Consider the following 20,803-nt stretch of genomic DNA (forward strand, 5'->3'; position numbering starts at 1 on the left):
TTTCTGTAGTTGACGCACCACTACAGAGTTTTTTAGCATGTCTTGGAACAAAGATGTCTAGAAATTGTCATATTAGAAAAGGTTCCAGTTCCCTTCAAGGAAAGCTCCAACCAAAAAAACCAAACCAAAACAAAAAAATCAGTCATTACGTAGATGCTTGGTTTATTAGTCTGAATTCAGGACTGGAATTCCAAGTCAGATGCTGTTCTCTGATTAAGATGTGCATTCTCCATCGTTGTACCTCTCTCTAAAAGAAATAATCCTAGTTGCCTTCCATGTCTCCAGCACCCCTTCTGACCCTCACCAAAGTGTCCTCTCCCCATCTTGTACTCACTTGGCTAAATAAGAGGAAATACCTGATGCGACTGGTTCTGATGTATGGGCATGATGCCTGGCTGACACGTATGAATTTATGCGTGTGCTTGTGAATATATATATGCATGCCAAGAGGCCTATTAGTCATTGTCTCTCAAAGTACAAGCACTGATTTCAATCTCTTGACACTATGCAGCGAACAATCTTCACAAAACTTGCAGGAATTTATTTGTGAGATCTTTACTGCTGTTTGAAGTCCTATCTGTTTCTGGCAAATTTAAAGACTGCAGGAAATGGATAGACTGCTGAAGCGAACACGTAACCACATAAAACTCTTTTACAAGGTAGGTCCATTAGAGGATACTTTAAGATTGTGTTTTCTGCATGTTTAGAAAATTATAACTGTGCTCAATATTTAAAAAAAAACCAACACAAAAGCACCCACCAACACAGTGCATATTAATGATAATGAGATTGGAGATTGTTCTCATTATTTTAAGAATAAAATAGCATTAAATTCTTACCTAAATTCTCATCAGCTGGTATGAAGACAAGTATAAACTGCAGTTCTGGTACTGTGATAAAAGCTCTCCTGGACAAATAACATAACTGTATTCAGTCTTTCATCATTACACCCATCAGTCAGATACAGCAGCTAGTCTTTTAATACACAAAATTTTTTCTCCAGTGGCTTCATGAGTCCACATGGCTCAAAAATTAAAACATTTTATTTATGACAAATAAGATCATATGAAATTCATCTGGGCATTTTTTTTACTGTTGGTTTTTTTTTTTCCCCCTACCTTCTTTCTCTCAATTTCCTAATCCTTAGATTTCAAACATCCTCCTTTTTATATCAGTTTCCCAGTGGTGAAAAAATTAACGATGCCAGATCTCTGCTGGCAGATCTCTGACCTGGCATCTGGATGAGCTGGCTTGACATGACAAAGTAACTGTAAATTCAACAGCAACAGCACCAAGTGCAATTCACTGTTTATGTAAGTAGACTCTGAGTATACCAAATAATGGTATGAGCAATGGTTATATTTGAGTACTGAGCTAACACAGTAATATATTGTGCTGTTTGTATTGTATCGTTTGCAGTCTTACCATATAATCCGTAGCTAACAAACTATCAGTAGATTACCTGGGAACAAGCGTATTCCAGAAACATCTACAGCTTTTTAAGCTTCCTGCTCAGTCATGCGCTTTGATTTTTACAAGTGGAAATTTAAGAAAAGACAAATCAATCTGCCTTGCAACTGCAGTACTGTGGAAAATTACAGCAAAAATACAGCTAAACCTTAACACTGTTAGGGAAGCGTACTTGGAACTGTAACAGCTTGGTTTCAAAGCCAACAGTGCGCATTTGATTAACACAAGGTTATGTTTTATTACCTTGCAAGACTGTTTAGAGAGATATTTAATTTTGATCCAGTGATCACCTTAGGGCATTTTTAAATTCCATAGCCTCTCCAAATGATGGTAGGAGAGTGCACATGCTTCGCTACAGAAAGTTACGTATGAACTCACCTAACAATTTCTTGGGAACATCCGGCTGCATATTCTTCTTTTGCCACAAAAAGATGCATGAACAATGTGTTCAAAGGCTACAAAATGAGGAATGAAAATCTAAACACCATGCAGCTAATATTCATTAAGTCAACCTAAATATTAATATGCACATCTATTTCCAATATATATGATCTGCACTCAAAATGAGTAGCTAAAATATAAATATACAAATATAAGTAATTCAAAGCATGTGTGGATAAAGTTATGTGATTAAAGGGCTTTTTTTATATCACAATTTGTGCTTCTGTAGTATTTTTTATTTACACTCAAGCTTACTATTGTTTGACTACAATATACATACATTGTTTCATATTTAACAGTAGTAATTCCAGACTAACAACATTTTAATTTAACCACAATAATTAACAATGAAATCTTAACAACATTGAATTTAACATTTGGCTGATAAAGACAATTCTTTCTAGGTTTAAAAAATCCCAGCAGCTCACATACTTCTCATACTCTTAAAATGTTTTTTCTTTAAAAGAAGTAAGAAAAATTACAAAGTCTTAAGATTACATCATTAGACACATTTAAATATCAAGGCACAAACAGGGCAGACTAAAAGTCATCTTTATCCTATATGCTTCCAGTTAACCTGGAAAACACTAGCAAAGGAAAACCCTTGTGCTGGAATGAAAAGTGCTATTAATTCAGCTGTTTTCACTTGCATATTAATTTCAAGTGCTGAGTCAATGAAATACCTGTAGATGAAATATTTCTACAAAAAAAATACTTTAAATGGGAAAACTTGGTCTTCGAATAGTTTAATATTCAACTAAAATGTCATGGCTAGAGTCACCAATAAATTTCAGCAACTGTAAAGCAAGAATGATTTTAACAGACGTTGCAGTATATGGACCAGCATAAAGACAACAGGCTATTGTAATGAAGAAACATCAAAAGCCATTTCTAAAAAAATCAGACTTTTCTTTTTTGTTTGTTTGTTTAAATGCAAATGAAAAAGGAAGAAGGAAAAAAAAGAATGTTTTGTTCTTGAGGTCCAAGAGGAGGCCCAGGAGGCAAGATCTGGCCTGTAACTGTTTCTGAATAGTGATGGTAACCAGGCAATCCTGTAAAGCATCTTCACTAATTAAATTCTGCACAAGTCAATTCCTAATTTAGACCTGTAAGCTATCTTATCATTTCTGTGCTCTAGGAAAAAGACTTGTCAACTAGATTTTAAGAAATTCTATTTTCAGAAGATCTCAATTTTCTAAAGCACATCTGCATGGATTTAACCTGCAGTTAACCAACGATATCTCATCTAGTTATAACTCAGAATAGGTTCAGTTGTTTTGTCAGTGCAGAAGCATAAAACATGTACTGAATCTTCTGTACATATTTTAGAAAATAATCTCCATTCTAGAAAAAGGAGAGTTGTTCTGCTCCTTGTCAATGTTCCAGAGTACCTTTCACTCCTGTTCATGAGTAGTAATTCCTAACAGGCTCAAGCTCTTTTTTTTTTTTTTTGTCTTTTCTCTTTGTATGCCCCTGCACTCTGAAGTCAGCTGCAGCTTTGCTGCACGAGATATTGTCAAGCAGGCCGCCTGAGGAAGAGCTTGCAGAACGGACAGCATAGCATAACGCAACAGGAGCGGCTGCAGCTGAACAGTGAATGAAGTGGTTGTGCCTGCAATATGCCTGTACACAAAGTACTGTTCAAGTGACAAAGAAAACAGATTACAAGAAAATTACATGGTTTTTTTTCTATGCTCCTTTTGACTGTAATAATTTTGTTTCTTTTATCGGCACATAGCATTTTCAAATACAATTGCTGTATTGGTCAGTTTTTGTGCAAGCCGTTGCTTAATATCACCCAGAACAACATTGGAAAACTGATGAACAAACGGTCTAGAGATAATTTCAGCACTGCCAATACCTTATTCTGGCATGTGCTGCCTAGCTTTTGAGAGTGTTTATGGTTAACATCTCCCATCTTTCTCAACAATCACAGGATCTAGTTCCTAGCTGGACTGAATGATGGGCAGCATTTGAATCCTGAACTTCTAAGTGCCTATTTCTAGTCCATAATTCCTAAGAGTAATACATAAACTTGACTGAGGAGCCTGTACGAAAACTGGCACTACACAGAACAGACTGCAGCAATCTCCACACCAGCACCAAACAAGCTTACTCCAGAACCAAGATGCTCATGTCAGCATGGTCCTCCACCCAGCGTAAGTCACCATCCTTCAAGCAGAGGTACACTCCCTATCCCTTTTTCTTTCTCTGAAGCCATTAAATTTGCATTCAGTTCTGTAAAATAGCAAAACGTTATCCCAAAAGGTGAGAAATTAGGATTCCTGTTCACTTACAGTGAGAAGGACCTTAGAGCAAGGACTCCACCTCCCAGGTAAATGTTCTGTTAGATAACACCAGAGCTGGACAGGTTTTTGAATGAAAAATATTGGTGACAGCTATGATTCCCACTGCTCTCAGCGCTAGCACAATGCATCAGACATGTTCTGCACGTCTGGCAAAGAGAGGACGTGCGCTCCCTAACTGCCCTCCTTCCAGTTACCTTCAGTTACTGTAGTGGCAAAAGCACAGGTACTCATGAACTTCTGAGCACCTGAGGGTTTAGTAAGGAGTCTGATGATCACCTTCTTCAGCCTGAATGCCTCAAATCTACCTAAAATAGATTTTAGATGCCTACACATATTTTTCATACCTGAGCCTTAAATGAAAACTCAAATAAAATCACACCATTTACTTACAGTGCATTTATTGTTAATGTAGTTTTCCTGTAAGAATGATTCCCAGTCAGACTGATCAGTGATATTCCAATTTGGATAGTCCAGAAAGACAGCATGGGCTATAACTTCATTCTTCCCATTGCAGAGTGTCAAAGCAAGATTTGATTTTTCTCTGTGAAAACAATTTAAGTTTGCAGAAGTTGAAGAAACTACACAAAGAAAAGTGACTGACTGTTAACTCAGCCTGTTAGAATAGCAAAATTAACCATGTTCAAAAGTGCTCCCAGGATCGGGCCTCAATAAAACTTCATTGCCCATATCCTAAGTTGACATTATTGCTTCAATTCCAAATATTTATTTAGTGTATTCTGACATTATAACAATTCACGTGATTTTTTAAATCCTCAATTACTATGAATTTGATATGCAAGACTTAAATGCTCCCTCTTCTTTGCATGTTTCTTCATACCAGCTATTTGGGGAAAAAAAATAGCTGGTATCCGAGACATTTGCCATTAAGTCAAGTGGAAAAAAAACTAAGTGACCCATCAGCATTTCACACAGTCTGTCTCTGCTGTTCATCACTGCGCAGAAAGGTGAAGCGCAGAAGGTTCATCACTATCTCCAGTGATGAAGGTGCGGTAACAGAAAACTTCTACAGCCACCCATTTCTGCTAAGGACATTGCCATGCAAGCAGCTAGGATACAGATGTCAAAACACGGAGAATATTAGGTATCTTGGGGGCATGAAAAGCAGAGGAACATTGAAACATATTTTATGGCAGATAGAGGCTGTCTCCCAAGGTAGAATAAAGAGAGGCAAAAAAATAACCAATTCCTTTCGTTAAGGGGAAACTGGAAGAGAAGGAAAAGATTTAGACATACACAGGAAAAAACAGAATGGTCATGGCCACAAAGCCATTAAAAACTCTAGTCCCTGCCCCTCTACTTCCATCACTCCCCAACAGGCAAAAGGATTCTGTTAGATGGAGCAGACAGCAGACATTGGAATCTGATGGTTTCATCAGGTATTATTCAAAACTATTTATTCTGAACTTTTATAGAAAGGAAGCTAGTATAGAGTCAAATCTTGTCCACCATGCTGGCAGCAGTGATCCAACTTTGCACAAAGTCATGCATGTGTGACGCAGAGAGGAGATGCAAGCAGATTTTCTTTCCCTTTTTGTGAAAAGTCATTATGCCATACCATGCAAAGGCTCATAATGTTTTCTGCCGTTTTAAATGTAACATAATTTCTTGACGTTTCCTGCAAGAAAGGTAATATAATGTCCCTAAAATACTTACAAAAGGTACATGACATCAATCCTTCCAAAAACTACTTCTGTAAAACGGCTGAAGAGGCCAATAATATCTGAAACATCATGTGATTCTGTTCTTCTGGCACTGACCACTTCTGTATTTCCTCTTGAAGAAGTTATTGTAGTCATCTTACAGACTGCAACAAGAAAGAAAGAAAACATTGCTGTTCTGGCGGATCCCGCTGCAATCCATTGTTCAACATAGTTACTTGCAATGGATGTTCATATAAACTGTGAAGAAATGTGATTCGGATGGATTTAAGTGCCTAGTTCCTGTAGACCTCTACAAAAATACATACTGCCTGGATATACATACAGCATGCAAACAGTGCACAAGTGGAAATACAGCAGGCAATCATCCCTATTGTATGTATTCTACATGCTACACAGGAAATAAATGTTTTTAATAGGCTACAAATTGCTTTTACATTTATTCATTTATTGGCATTTGCATGCTATCAGAACAGTGCCCATCATCAATAATTTCAAACTTAATAGCCTTAAGTCTACAGGGTTGGGAGGATCAGCAGCAAACAATCAATATAAGAATGCCCTGATAACATTAAACAGCAATTTCAGGTGAGTTAAGTGTACTTTGTTCAAAACAGCTCCTCATTTTTTTTTAAGTCAACAGCAATGCTTAAATTTCAGAAGGAATTGAAAGCTCTATAGCTTCCCTGCCCAGAAGAAAAATGTTTTTGTCATTCCACGTTCACAGAATTTGCCAGGTCCCAGCAATTTATTGACATGCCTAGCAATTTCAGAACATACAGGGGCAACAGGCATTCAGACCATCTGTGACTATCAACTAACAGTTCATTTATCTCCCAGCTGTGTTGCTACTCAGTATCGTAGCCTGTTGTGATACAATCAAGAATTAGGCATGTAAAACAAATTGACCAAACACAACAACTTTCTGCGATTTCTTAAATATACCTGTGCAAAATATACTAACTCAAAAAAAAAAGCCTCAATAACCAGCATACCTAGACTAGCAGAACACTTTTACCAATCTACCAAACAGAACAGCCATTTCTAACATTGGCTCCAAACCCAGATGTGATGCCCAATTATTAGGCCCCACAGATCCCAACTAAAATGGGATAACAAAGGAAACCCTGAATTTTATACCTTTTAAATACAGAGAAAGTCATGCGTACGGCTCCATCTTTCACACACAGTCAAGATACTGTTATAGGTGACACCACAGGTCTCAGTCACCAACCATATGTTAGCGAAGAGATCCCTGCACCGACCTGAGGCAAAATGTCCTCCACAGGTCTTAACACACACGCTTAGTAAACAGAATTGCGGTTATGTAGAACGAGCTAGCTAGGCTAGAGTGTACTTGTTACTGAGTATCACAATAACACCTACAAGGAAAAAATATACTAGCTTGTGTAGGAAACTTCCCAAGCGTCTTAAGTTGTAAGATACATATATATTCTTCCTAGTGAAGTGGAAGGCAACTATACCCAGGGCTAAATGACAGGTGATTCTTAAAATGATCAAAGAAAAAGGCCACATAATTCACTTACACATTTCATCAGGTAACTGCACACTGTGAGACTACTAAAATAGTTGGTTATTTTTTATTAATGGCAACTCCATACATCAAAATAAACGGGGATTGTAAAGCCTAGATGGCCCGAAGGAAGGCTGCTAGGTCTAAGAACCGGGCAGCGCGCTCTCACCTGACAGGAGCGAAAGCGGCGCGGGCAGTTCGGGCGGGACAGGCGTTTAACGCCCACACGACGAACACCTCTCGGGCCCCGCGCCGGCAGCACGGCCCCCGCTCCCCCGCGAAAGGCACACCGAGCGCCCCGCCGGCCGCCCCTCCCCGGCCCGGCCGCCCGGCCCCGGCGCTCGCCCGCCGGCCCGCAGCCCCCACAGGCAGGCGAAGCCCGCGAACCCCGCCCCGCCCGCCGAGCCGCCAGGGGGCGCCGTCTGGGGCAAGGAGAGCCGCTGGGGGCGGGGGACCGCCGGCTGCGCCGGGCACTCACCTGCCTCCCGCTGCGGCGGGGAGCCCCTTTCCCCGGCGCTGCCGGAGCGGAGCGGAGCGGCGCGGCGCGGCCAGGGATGGACGGACGGACAGACGGACGGACGGACCGGCCGGCCCCCGCTCCGCTCCCCGCCTCTCTGCCGGCGTCGGGACGCGCCGCCGTTACTCCGGCAACGACGCGCGCCGGCGTTACGTGAGGTGAGAGGTGACGGGGCGGAGCTAGCACGGAGAGGCGGCAAGATGGCGTCTACGGCGGCCGGGAAGCAGCGGATCCCCAAAGTGGCCAAGGTGCGCGGGAGGCGGCGGCGGGCCCGCGGCCGGGGGGTGGTCGGGGCGGCGGGCGCCCGCCCTCGCCGGGCCCTGGTCCTCGGAGCAGCGCCGGGCGCCCCGGAGCGGCCTGGCCCTGCGGCTCCCCGCGGCCTTCGGGAGGCGGGTGAAGCGCCCGGTGATCCTCAGGGTCGCGCAGCGATGCTGAAACGCGGCCGGCTGCGGCCCTGGCTCCTCCGGTTGGGCAGCCGCCCCTCCCCGCGGCCTCGGGAAGTTTTGGCTCTCCTCATGCCCCGGGCGGGAGCCGCGTAGGCTGGGGCTAGCGCTGGCGATGAGGTCCCTGTCCGCCGCGGGGGTCTCCGGATCCCTCCTCGGTAAACACGGAACGTAGCAAGCCACCGGAGCGAATTAATCGTGATTAACGGGGCATTTCTCAGTTTCGCATTAGAAGGAGAACACGTGAATCAAGCCCGCTTACTTTACAGGTGAAAAATAAAGCACCTGCAGAAGTTCAGATCACAGCAGAACAGCTTTTAAGAGAAGCTAAAGAGAGAGAACTTGAACTTCTTCCACCACCTCCGCAACAGAAGATCACAGATGTTGAAGAGCTAAATGACTATAAGCTCCGGAAAAGGAAGGTAAAGGAAAAAACCCCATCTTGATGATTGTATAAAGCATTAAAACTTTACTGGGTTTTAACTTACAGATGTAGTCTGTATTACTTATGGATATTCCAGCTGAATAGCAATTCTTAAAAAACCCTACATTTTCATAGAAAATGCTACTTTCATGCAAAAATTGTGAGTTAAACGTGTTGTTCAACATAAGATTTGGTAGTACACATCATCTCACACATGACCACATTCAGTATGTTCAGAGCATTGCAGGGGTAATTACATACATGGTTTTTATGCAGTTTCTCCATCACCACTGGTATCTGGCCAGGCAGCATGACAGAACATTAGCAAGCTCTACAGTAATGCTGCTGGCTTTTCCACCTCAACTGTTTAAAAAACACAGTGTGCTTGCAAGTGATATTTCTGTTCTGTATAATTGTGGTATTACTTAGCACACTTAGGAACACAACTTTCTACACTAATCATGGTTATGTTTGATGATTGTCTTGAAACTCGACCATTTTGCATGTGAGATTTCAGGTATAAGTTTTTCTTCTTTATTTAAAATAATTGCTTTGCTTGTCCAAAGTTACCTACAGTTTTGTTCTGCTTTTTCCTTTGATAATTGCTGTCTTGGATCAGCAAAGCAAGCATATCCCTAACAGGGAACTTTAAATGTTTTCAGCACTCAGCAGGTTTTTTTAGATACAGGCAGCATAAACGAGGGCTATCATTCCCTGAAGCATATATGCATACGTTCAGAACTGGTGACTGTTGTAGCACAACACAGCATCCCTGTACTCGGCCCTGAGTGGGTGTTCATTTCCCTCCTTACCATAGTGGCTAGGACTCCTCGTGAAGACTTTGGGCCTTACCGTGCTAGGTGCTGGTGTACCTCACTCAGGCATGTGCAGAACAACTGGATTCAGATGATCAACACCACAGCACTGCAAAAACAACATTTGATGTTATCTTTTTTCACCTCTCATATGAATGGTAGTAACAAGCCACCACGTTAACTGTGTTAAACCATGTTTAGCTACATGTTGGATACCGATAGCATTGATCCCGACAACAGCCAAACACGAGACTGAAGATGCCCTCACCATTGCACTGAGCAGTGAAACTTGTCTAGCACATTTGATGCCAGCATATTAAACCCAGGGAATAAGAATAAGACATCTTGCTTTAAAGAAAAATTTAGAGCAATGATATATACAGGTCAAAGTGAATAAACTCATGCTGGTGCATCCAAGTATATTCAGGGTTGTCTGCAATGACTGGATTCCATCCGTCCAGGTAATGTTGCTACTGAAACATTAAGCAGGAGATTAAAAAAAAAGTAAGATTTTAGTGCCGTCAGTTAGTATTCCATCAGTATTTCAGGTATCAGGTTGCAGTAACTTGCGTTTAGTCCTATTCTGTATAATGATCTATGCTTCTAGCTTTTCTGTTATGCAATTTTTAGGAAGTGTTGTATTGAGTACAATTTGTTACTACATCTGCATGGGTGTAAGACATTTGGAATTAATTCCAATAATAATAATATTCCATAAGCCATTTATAACAAGATTGGTCTGCACAGAGGTATTTCTTACTTACAGAAATAATTTTCTCCTCAGACTTTTGAAGATAACATAAGAAAAAACAGAACCGTTATCAGTAACTGGATAAAGTACGCACAATGGGAGGAAAGCCTAAAAGAAATACAGAGGTAATTATGATGCAGCTGCAGACATCTCTTATAAACCTTTTAAGACACATGTTGACAAACACCATCAAAGTCTTGGAGGCACGTTATATACACAGCTTCTCTTTGCTTTCCAGAGCCCGTTCCATTTACGAGCGTGCTTTAGATGTAGACTACAGAAATGTCACACTCTGGCTGAAATATGCAGAAATGGAAATGAAGAACCGCCAGGTTAATCATGCCCGAAACATTTGGGATCGAGCCATTACCACCCTCCCCAGGGTGAACCAGTTCTGGTACGTTTGCAGAGAATGGAGCATTGCTTCTACCCCCAAAGACTGCCAATCACTTTTCTATTTTGGTATTGTGCAAAAGTGCATTGTTTTCTGTTTCTCCAAGTCTTCAGACTAGTCTGAAAAAAAGAGGAAGGCTTAAGTTTCAGAAAGGTTTTGTACTTTTCAAGTGGTAAGAATATTGGGAGAGAAGGATGTTTGTGTGCCCGCGTGCTGCCAATCACAGCAGTATCTAAAGGCATTTCCGGGGTGCGAGTGGGGAATAGGTGAAGAAAGAAGAAATCTTTCTTCTTTCTGAGATTTCTTTCTGAGATAGAAGAAATCTCAGTAATGCTCTTAATTAAGCACTCAAAAAATCCTTGTAATTTATGTGTTTACTATGTGATTGTAAAAACTTGATCTTGTTTTCTAAGGTACAAGTATACTTACATGGAAGAGATGTTGGGGAACGTTGCTGGATCACGTCAGGTGTTTGAACGTTGGATGGAGTGGCAACCAGAGGAGCAAGCTTGGCATTCCTACATTAACTTTGAGCTGAGATACAAGGAGGTGGACAGGGCGCGTACCATTTATGAGAGATATATCCTTTTTAGTGCATTGCGACATCTGCCCAAGTTTAAGCCTGCATTCTTCATTTCTTTCTTACCTATTCTACCTCCAGCTATGTCCCTGTGCTCCTCTTTACTGTGGTGTGTTGGGAGTAAGCCACCATCCTGAGAGACAGCAGTAGGTATTAGAAGCATGTTTAGTATATATCTCCACATTCAGTTAAGTGTATGTACATCCTGCCACAACAGCGTATATTTAACAGCACTCATGCTTCCAGCTTTTTTGCAGTCGTCATCTGTTTCAGATTTCTCCTCCTTAAACTGCTGACCCTTGCCTGATTTTTATCCCTTTTTAAATTTTCTTTTAAAGTTCTCAGTAAGGCACAAAGCCTTTGCATGCTTAGAGCTGTTTTGTGTCTTCTTCCCAGCTGCATTTTTTGCGTATGCCATCCTGGGGAGTTGTTTCATATAGCCCATGACCCTGTAGTCATTGGAAAGAATGCAGTTTGAAGTGTCCAATTCAACCACACCGCTGTTTCTTTAACATAGCTCTACTTGTTATTGTTCATCCTGATGTTAAGAACTGGATCAAGTATGCCCGCTTTGAAGAGAAGCACAGTTATTTTGCTCATGCAAGGAAAGTATACGAGAGGGCAGTGGAGTTCTTTGGAGAAGAGCATATGGATGAGCACTTGTATGTGGCTTTCGCAAAATTTGAGGAGAATCAGAAAGAAGTAAGACCTTCTTGATAATACGTCAGACTAATACCAACCACCCCCCACAAGATTTCTTTTTGAATATCAAACTCAAGGCCACTTAACATTCACTGCAATACTTGGGTTTTTCAGTGCCTTATGAGATACTGTTATTGTAGTCTGAGTTAAGGAGACAATTTTTTGCTTAGCTTCTATTTGCCTTTCGGTGACATCAAGGAAATATGTTCTAAGAAAGGTGGGCACCAAATCTGCCAAGCCTGAGAACAGTGTCATCGGATCAAATACGTATCCTCAGATTTGTAAGTTTGAGAGGTTTTAGGCCTGCATGATAAAAAACTGAATTAGCCATGTTTTTCCCAGACGGTCTCTTTAAAGTGCCCAGGCCATTAAGGAGTTGAACCTAAACCCACGACCTCCTAAAAATATTTTAAATATTCCAAATCCAAACCTGTAAATGAACAAGAGATGGTGGGGTTTGGTATTTACAGAATTTTTTTTTTTCCCCTCAAAGTTTACTCTTCAGGGAGATCTGTGTTAGTCCCATCCTAAAACAATCACTTACATTCTATGATTCTGTATTCTAATAAATATTGCCAAAAGCTCATTGAGAAGTTGTGGGGGAGGACAGAAGCTGTTTTGTAAATATTACTCAAATGATTTTTATTATTTTCAGTTTGAAAGAGTAAGGGTGATCTACAAGTACGCCTTGGATAGAATTCCAAAACAGGAGGCCCAAAATCTCTTCAAGAATTACACCATCTTTGAGAAGAAGTTTGGAGACAGAAGGGGAATTGAAGACATCATTGTCAGCAAGAGGAGATTCCAGTATGAAGAGGAAGTGAAGGTATGTATTACAAATGTCCTCTGGGCTCATCGTACATCCAGCTGCTGCTTAAGGTACATGAGTGTCTCATGATATGAGGGCTGACGAGTTTTATGTTACCCTTGATACTCAGTCTAAGAAATTACCAGGAGAACACTTCTTTTTGGAGGCAGAATTCCATCCATGGGGGAGAGAATGATACTTGCATTCACTGCTTTTTGTTTCTGCATTCTAATGTAAATTGTGGAGCCAAAGTTTTTGATTGAACTCAAAGCTCAGTACCCTTCACAGTCATCTAAGGGATTAATGCAGTTTAGCTTGTAACTTACTTCTTCGCTTCTGTTATGCCATAACTGTTACAGGACACCTCACCTGTGTGTAAATACCTTTTTGTGAGAAAACAGGTGTGCCACACCAATCTACTACTCACTGAATACTGCATATTTCATAATTTCCTTTTCCCTTCTCACAGTTCAGTTTGTTTGCCTTCACTTAAAAAATGTATGTAGGTAAAATAAAAATAAAGAAATAAATGCACTTTAGCCCAAAAGCTCTAGCTTAAGCGTACCCAAGACTGACAGTTTTCATGACTATTCCAATGATCTATTTTAAAGAAGAAATTCTGAATAAAAACTGTAAGTAAAGGAACAGGGTCTGTTATTTGTAGTTATTGAAGTTTCTTTCCTATTTCCCTGCTCCCATCTTTCTGGAAGGCAAATCCACATAATTATGATGCATGGTTTGACTACCTGAGGTTAGTTGAAAGTGACGCAGATGCCGAGACAGTCCGAGAAGTGTATGAAAGAGCCATCGCCAACGTTCCCCCAATTCAAGAGAAAAGACACTGGAAAAGATACATCTATCTTTGGATTAACTATGCATTATATGAAGAGCTGGAGGCAAAGGCAAGTAGTAAGAACTCAGGTTTTTTTCTTTCCTTCCCAAGTATTCTCCTTATATTAAGTAGCTACAGATATTTTAATATTAAAAATGAGAACTAAAAATACTATGTCTTACTTGTTTTGTGTAACTAGCTGCAGGGTTTGTTATTTAAGTATGGGGTTTATGGGGGTTTTTTCACTTCATTTTTCCCTCCCATGCATAGGGAGAAAAAATATTTCAGTTTCACCCCAATTCATCCAGAAATATGCTGATAATAAAAGCAGAAGTAGGTCTTTCTAGGCCCATCTGAATTACCTATTCCAGGCTGTTCAACCTGAACTTGTGAAATAGTTTTATATTTAACAAAACTATTTGTGAAGTTGTTTTGTGAAACAGTTGAATTCTTGCTATAGTGGTCTTTTGAGGCTATGTAAATATTTCTTCTGTTACCAGTCATGTAACATTATAGCTGCTCTTTATTTTTTAAAATAGTAGTGCAGTATACCTATTCAGTGTATGTTAAAGGAAAAAATACTTTTTTTTTCCCCAAAATAGGGACAGGTGTGGTTTTGTTGTCTAATTCTTAGTGTTGAATCTTGTTTTGAAAAGATGACTCTTACTGATTCTCATAAGTTACCACCTTTGAATTGTGCACACTAAGTGGACAAATACCTTTATCTTAAGTATATGCAGCTCTAAACAACTTCACTTAAAAATACTGTTCTGTAGTTTTGCAGTCATTGCACAATTCAAAAATGCAGTGTAATCTTAGCAGCAAACAAAGTATTTAATTTTGCCTGTTCTTGGCAGGATGCAGAGCGAACCAGACAAGTGTATCAGGCGTGTATCGAGCTCATTCCCCACAAGAAGGTATGGCTCCTCCAGCAGTTTCTATTGAGTCTTGGATTAAAATTCCCAAGATAAGATCCTTTATTTTTCTTTCCCTGCAAGGTTCAGGTATGTAAGCAGCTCCAAATGGCTACTAGCACAAGACTCTGCTCAGGACTTCAAATATTCCTTCCAGTTTCTCATCATGTCTATCTTCCAAAATTGATAGGTTTTTTTTTCCCAAGCTAAAGTGTTAGATGGCTGTAATTTGCATCATCAATGGGAAATAGCAGGCCACATACTGATGTCAGATTTCCTCATACAGATACAACACAAGGGTTTCTCTAGCATTTTCAAATTACTAAGCATGCTTTAAGAAGCTGAAATAACACATAGTCAGAGGATAGTCCAGTGCTATTAAGCAGTAGGGAACAAGTCTTTATCTGTTCTGTACTTACTTGTTTTTCTTCTCAGGGTAGTCCTTTTATAGCTGCTCTCAGCCTAGTTGCCTGTAGTCTCAGCAGAGTACTTATTGCTCTATTTTATATGGAGGTACCACCTTTTATAGCAACTGTTTCTAATTGTTTGCACGGTCCCAGCTGAGGGAGGTGCATTTGATTAAACCATCTTTCAGGTGTGTATTGGCCATTACAATCAGTCTTCAAGACTGATTTTTTGTTTCTGTGGTTTTTTTGCCAGTGAGCTTTAACTAAAATATCCACAAGGCCAAACCCTTAAAACAATTAATCAGCATTGCCCGGGAATGTCAAGAAATCTTAGTTCAGGTACTTCCTTTTCTAGTTTGTCATTAATCATGTCATCTGAGTATCAACTGTGTAGCTTAGGATTAATCTGTAATTATTAAGAGTTGATTAGCTGTTAATTGATTCAGTGATAGCTGCTCTTTTTTCCAAGCAATTGATTGGTTAACGAACCATTTTCTTTGTTTAAGAAGACTTCTGTCCTGGCTATTTTTGCTTTCGGCCATGGTGGAGTATATTCTCATGTTCTAGAGAGGTTGTTTTGGGCTATGAACTCTCAACTTTTTGGCATGAAAACACTGAGATCAAATGCAACTAACTGTAGTAGCAGTAACATCTTGTATAGACAGAGTAATAATTTTTTTAAAGAACGTGTGCAGTATTATTTACTAAGCTTCCAGCCTAAGCATTGCATTGTTCTTTTTCTTTCAGTTTACATTTGCCAAAATATGGCTGCTGTATGCACAATTTGAAATACGCCAGAAAAATCTTCCACTTGCCAGAAGAGCTTTGGTAAGCTTTTGTTAATTCCATAATTGACTTTACTAACTAATAGTAACAAGAGATGGCATTAAAAGATCTTAAGCTGTCCTTTATAAATTGCTGGTTTAATCCACTTAAATAAAGCATCCGAGCAGTCTGCAGGGACCAGTATTTACTGTCATGTGTGATTTAAGAAGAAGTGTAGCTTGATATGATGAATTAGCCATGAGCAGAAATGAACGCAGCTTTCTTGTTTCAGCTGACAAAACACATACTGAATGCAAGAGTACCCAAATCAGCTTAGTGCGCTTGGAAATTTTTAACTGCTGCTGATTTGTTTAAATGATACTTGTACTAACAATAACGTTTTAAAAAGCATTTTGAATAAATAGGAGTTTTTGACTCTCAGAAATTAAAACCTGCCAAATAGAGCGTTTTGAGTCCCAGCTACCAGGTTGCTGATAGAAGCAATCATGGGGAGCTTGGGCAGGCTCAAGAGCTTCTGTGTGAGTTCACTATATGAGTGTCAGCATGTCAGAGAACAATGGAGTACATTTTGGCAGCAAAATCTTCTGAAATAAAAAACTTTCTTTCCCTTCAGTTCAGATATTCTAAATAAGCTCAGTGATAGCATTAGGGATTTTGAGAGAAAGCTAATGTTGGTAACAGATGAGGTGGTTTGACTTTAAAGAGGAAACTGATGGGGTTTCCACCAAACCCATGGCACAGCAGTGATAGCGTAAATGTGAATGGCCTTCGGTAGCTGACACTGGACCAAGTCTGCCCCCAGTGTGCTAGTAAAGCTTTGTCTCTTGAGCTGGACTCCTGCCCGTGACCAGAAGAAATGAAGCGGAGGGGTTAAGCCCCCTGTGAGACTGTTACTGTCTCCCTGTTGTCTTTCCAACAAGACAACCATGTGTCCTGAAGCGTGCTGCTGTTCTAGCTTGGCTTAAGATAGCATCGCTCAACATTACCGTAGTCACCAGTCAGCACCCTGCTTGTGGCTGCCTGGTATTTCTTTGACAGACTTTTTTTTTTAGTATGTCACCTTTTTCTTCTTTTGGAAACCAGATTTTGCTGCTGCAGCTGTAATACTTTTTTGGACTGGACCCAGATTTGGCAAGCAGTTTCTTTCTTTCTTTCTTTTGCAATGAGTTGACTTTGAACCACCTCTTTGGCAAGAAACCTTGCTCCTGTCCTGAGGTGAGGGTCCCGCACTGTCACCATGCAGAAGAGAAGGTCCAGCTCCTGATGCTGAAGCTCTCATCAGCATGCAGACAGCACCTTGCTCTGCCTTATTTTCACTGGCTGCAGATGGTTTGTGGATTCTTTGTTTTCCCAGGGTCTGAGAGATGCTGGGACTTGGAGACAGGAGAGCAGCTGGAGCCTATGCTGCTTAAGAAAATAGTAATGGGGGGGGGAGAACTGAGCATATTTTGACATAGAAAAGGCATTTGTAGAGCTGGAGGGCCATAATGGTGACCAAATGGATATTTCCAAGTGGTGGATTTCCTCCGGTTTTAATAAGTACCAATATAATCAATGTGTAGAAAAGTTGTGCAGGAGAATTGTAGTAAGGGAATTTGATCTCACATTACTTAATTCACATTAGCTTGAGGGAACAGAGACTGCAGTGCTTAATAAATAATACTTGTCTACAGAAGTGACTCAAAGAGTGAAGCTCACTACATACCTGCCTCAGATATGCCCATTTTTAACTCTTGCTTTAAAAGATTCCCAAATTAAGAATCGGAAACTGCTTTCTCACAGCTTGGCACCGTGTCTTAGGACAGGCAGTTTTCTTCAAATGCTGAAGCATATCAAAAAGGAAATATTTTTTTAAAACATTATTCTCCATCTATCCATTACCGTAAGTCAGCAGGCAGGGAGCATGGACAATTCTCTATGTGCTGATGAATAGCAGCGGTGGTCCAGGAGACAGTTTCTCTTGATACAATTTGTTTTATAAGATATTTGGGAACTGCTTACCTGGAAGACTGGTACAGACTGGTACTATGCTTTCTTCAGCTTTTGATCCAAGATGAAGTGTTCATTTGATGAGCCAGGGTGAGTTTCAACTAATACTTCATGGGGAATCCATGTTACTTAGAATGTTTTCTGCTTTCAGAGTTTTTGTTGATGTTTATGGATGCACGCTCATTTTGCAAACATTGGTTGGATTTCATACTGGCCCTGACCAGAGCTCAAAATGAACTTTAGTTAAAATACTGGAGAGTAAACAGATCTTTAGAAAATAGAGTGGGTTTTTTTCCTTGCTAGCTCTTTAAGTGGTTTTTGGGTTTTTTTGCTTAACAGGGGACATCCATAGGTAAATGTCCAAAAAACAAACTGTTTAAAGGTTATATTGAATTGGAGTTACAATTGCGAGAATTTGATCGTTGCCGAAAGCTGTATGAAAAATTCCTGGAGTTTGCACCGGAAAACTGCACATCATGGATTAAATTTGCTGAACTAGAGACCATTCTCGGCGATATTGATAGAGCCCGTGCAATATATGAGTTGGCTATTGGCCAGCCCCGGCTAGACATGCCAGAGGTAAGGGGGTAGATGAACTTTACAGTTGGCACAATTTCCAGGTATTTATTACACAGTGTGGCTAATTAAAATGTAAATAATCTACCAGCTTGAACAGAACGGCTTACCGTAGTGGCTTAGCCTGTGTCTCACTAATTTAGCATCTGTTTCTTAGCAGGGTACGCAGGACTATAAACCCCATGATAAAACGTGGAGGGAGAAACATGCTTACAGGAGTAAGCTCAATGGATTATGTACATAAGATTTGATATTGCTTAGTTGTAATCCTAGCTTGTACAGTCAATTAATACTTGGATCTCTGAAACTTTTTTCAGAGGAATTTCACATTTATCCATGCTCCTCCTTTCCCCCCCACCCCCCTCAGTGTGCTGTGAACATAAGGAGAGACTTCTCTTTTGCAGGTTCTTTGGAAATCCTACATTGACTTTGAAATTGAGCAAGAAGAGTATGAGAAAACAAGAAATCTTTACCGCAGATTACTTCAGCGGACACAGCACGTTAAGGTACGTATGGGTACCTAGAACACAGAATTGGTCTTGAATCTGGACCATGGTGGATGGAAACCCTTTACTGCTTTGATTGTCTGGCTTTTTCAAATCAACAGGGACCCTAAGTTCAGTACTGTGTCTGTGCCATGAAAAGGGGAAAGACATTTCTAAATTACATATAACAACAGGCATATCTTACATGAAAGAAGGCTTTGCAGCAGGTTTCCAAGCAGCCCTCTTCCTGCTGAGTAGCTTTGGAATTTTAGTTGCAAAAACATTGCAAGGAAAAAATAGTTGTGGTTTTTCCTATGTAGTTTGGTGCTGTCACTTGACTAAATTCAGACGGATTTATCATGACCCATAACAACCGCAAGAAATTTGTCAACGTGGCTTACATGAGTATTCTGTCTTGCCAAAACGAGGCAAATCTCACACGTGTGAAACAAACGTGAATTTTCTAGGTATCTGCTTATGAAACAGTACTTTAGACTTGCATTGACATTTGCTTTTTTGGCTGCTTTGGTTTTTTAAACTATCGCTTAGCTATCGGACTTCAGAATGGAGGTTTCAGCTTGGTTTTCACTTGCTTTCACCACAGGTATGGATCAGCTTTGCACAGTTTGAGCTATCTGCAGGGAGGGAGGAGAGCTTGTCAAGATGCCGGCAGATCTATGAAGAGGCTAATAAGGCAATGCGAAACTGTGAGGAGAAGGAGGAGAGAGTCATGCTTCTGGAATCCTGGAGAAACTTTGAAGAGGAGTTTGGAACCGATACCACTAAAGAGAGGATAGATAAACTTATGCCTGAAAAAATAAAGAAGAGGAGAAAACTGCAAGCTGAAGATGGGGTAAGAGGAAAAATTACGGCAGCAGTCGCTTTGACTCCTTGGTGGCTTTATCCTGGGGTCTGGTACACAAAACAAGGTCGGCTACGATGGATGCTGTAACTGCATAGCAGTTTTTCTGCAGTAATTGGAAAAAAGCATTGGCCAGAAACACGCGCTGCTGAGCTCCTTGCTCTTCAGCAGGCTGGGTGGGCAATTGACTCAGAGGGAAATACTCATACCAAACGCTTAGGCCACCTTTACTTTAAACTCTTATCATACACAAATCAAAACAGCTTTAGGTAGTACTATGCAGATGGTGTATGTTTCTTGACTTTGTTTGGGAAGCTGTAGCCAGGCTGTTCATCAAATCTGCCTGCTCATTACGCACAGCAGAAGTAGTACTGTCTTACACCCATTCGGCTCATTGGGTTCAGCTGCTATGGGTGGTCTAACAAACATTGATTTTAATTTTATCTCCCTGTTATGCTTATTAGAAGCACCTTCTAATAGCTAACATTAACATGCAAATTAAACTTGCTTTGTGGTTTTTTTTTTTTCCCTAGTCTGATGCTGGCTGGGAGGAATACTATGATTATATTTTCCCAGAAGATACTGCCAATCAGCCTAATCTCAAACTACTGGCTATGGCTAAACTCTGGAAGAAACAGCAACAGGAGAGCGAAGCTGCAGCAATGGATCCAGACAAAGACATTGATGAAAGCCAGTCTTAATACATTGCCTTTCCCTGCCCCTTTTCTTGGGCGTTGTACAGTATTTTCATTGGTGACAAATAAATGTATTTCAAGAGTTTTACTATTACTGACTTGAGACATTTTTTGTTTGGAAAAAAAGCACCATATTGGAGTTGATTCCCTTTACTAGTCTGTTGATTTCCAGCAATTAAAAGGAAAGGTCATGGGGCAAGTGCAGGAGGCTGCTGCTATTACTAGTGATCTGAGAACTGGAAGAACTGGACGGCAGCTTTGTTTTTAGCACAAGACCCACTGTTCTAAGGCTCCTACAAACTATCACAGTATTGCTTAAGGATATTAATGTGCCAAGACAGCAGATCTACTTTCTGTAATGAGAGATGTCTCTAACCATTCCTGATTGAT

The 20,803-nt window shown here is 40.5% G+C and overlaps 2 protein-coding genes across 2 annotated transcripts in view; one reads left to right on the plus strand and one right to left on the minus strand.

The window, feature by feature from the left end:
* Positions 1–7,762, minus strand: part of CFAP61 (cilia and flagella associated protein 61) — a 121,852-nt gene extending 114,090 nt beyond the window's left edge. Inside the window, exons 1-5 of the mRNA XM_075497202.1 lie at positions 7,603–7,762; positions 5,895–6,045; positions 4,611–4,761; positions 1,849–1,925; positions 840–907 (exon numbers count right to left, since the gene is read on the minus strand). Of these exons, the coding sequence (XP_075353317.1) occupies positions 840–907; positions 1,849–1,925; positions 4,611–4,761; positions 5,895–6,037 (439 nt within the window). The 5' untranslated portion in view covers positions 6,038–6,045; positions 7,603–7,762. The remainder of the gene's footprint in view (positions 1–839; positions 908–1,848; positions 1,926–4,610; positions 4,762–5,894; positions 6,046–7,602) is intronic.
* Positions 7,763–8,056: 294 nt separating this feature from the next.
* CRNKL1 (crooked neck pre-mRNA splicing factor 1) lies at positions 8,057–20,502 on the plus strand. Its single transcript, XM_075497114.1, has 14 exons — positions 8,057–8,198; positions 8,663–8,815; positions 10,417–10,508; positions 10,622–10,780; positions 11,191–11,357; positions 11,881–12,059; positions 12,715–12,885; positions 13,578–13,769; positions 14,557–14,616; positions 15,768–15,848; positions 18,135–18,374; positions 18,776–18,877; positions 19,461–19,709; positions 20,252–20,502. Exons 1-14 carry the CDS (start codon positions 8,151–8,153, stop codon positions 20,417–20,419), a joined length of 2,061 nt encoding a protein of 686 aa, XP_075353229.1. The 5' UTR covers positions 8,057–8,150; the 3' UTR covers positions 20,420–20,502.
* The last annotated feature ends 301 nt before the right edge of the window (positions 20,503–20,803 follow it).

Source organism: Mycteria americana, chromosome 3 (genome assembly GCF_035582795.1).
Source record: "Mycteria americana isolate JAX WOST 10 ecotype Jacksonville Zoo and Gardens chromosome 3, USCA_MyAme_1.0, whole genome shotgun sequence".
NCBI classification, from domain to species: domain Eukaryota; kingdom Metazoa; phylum Chordata; class Aves; order Ciconiiformes; family Ciconiidae; genus Mycteria; species Mycteria americana.

Bases quoted from the DNA above. Each gene is read 5' to 3' on its own strand.
- CRNKL1 (XM_075497114.1), top strand. From the start codon at position 8,151: ATGGCGTCTACGGCGGCCGGGAAGCAGCGGATCCCCAAAGTGGCCAAG. The intron at 10,509-10,621 runs GTAATTATGATG...TTTGCTTTCCAG, and splicing joins AGCCTAAAAGAAATACAGAG to AGCCCGTTCCATTTACGAGC. The intron at 14,617-15,767 runs GTATGGCTCCTC...TTTTTCTTTCAG, and splicing joins AGCTCATTCCCCACAAGAAG to TTTACATTTGCCAAAATATG.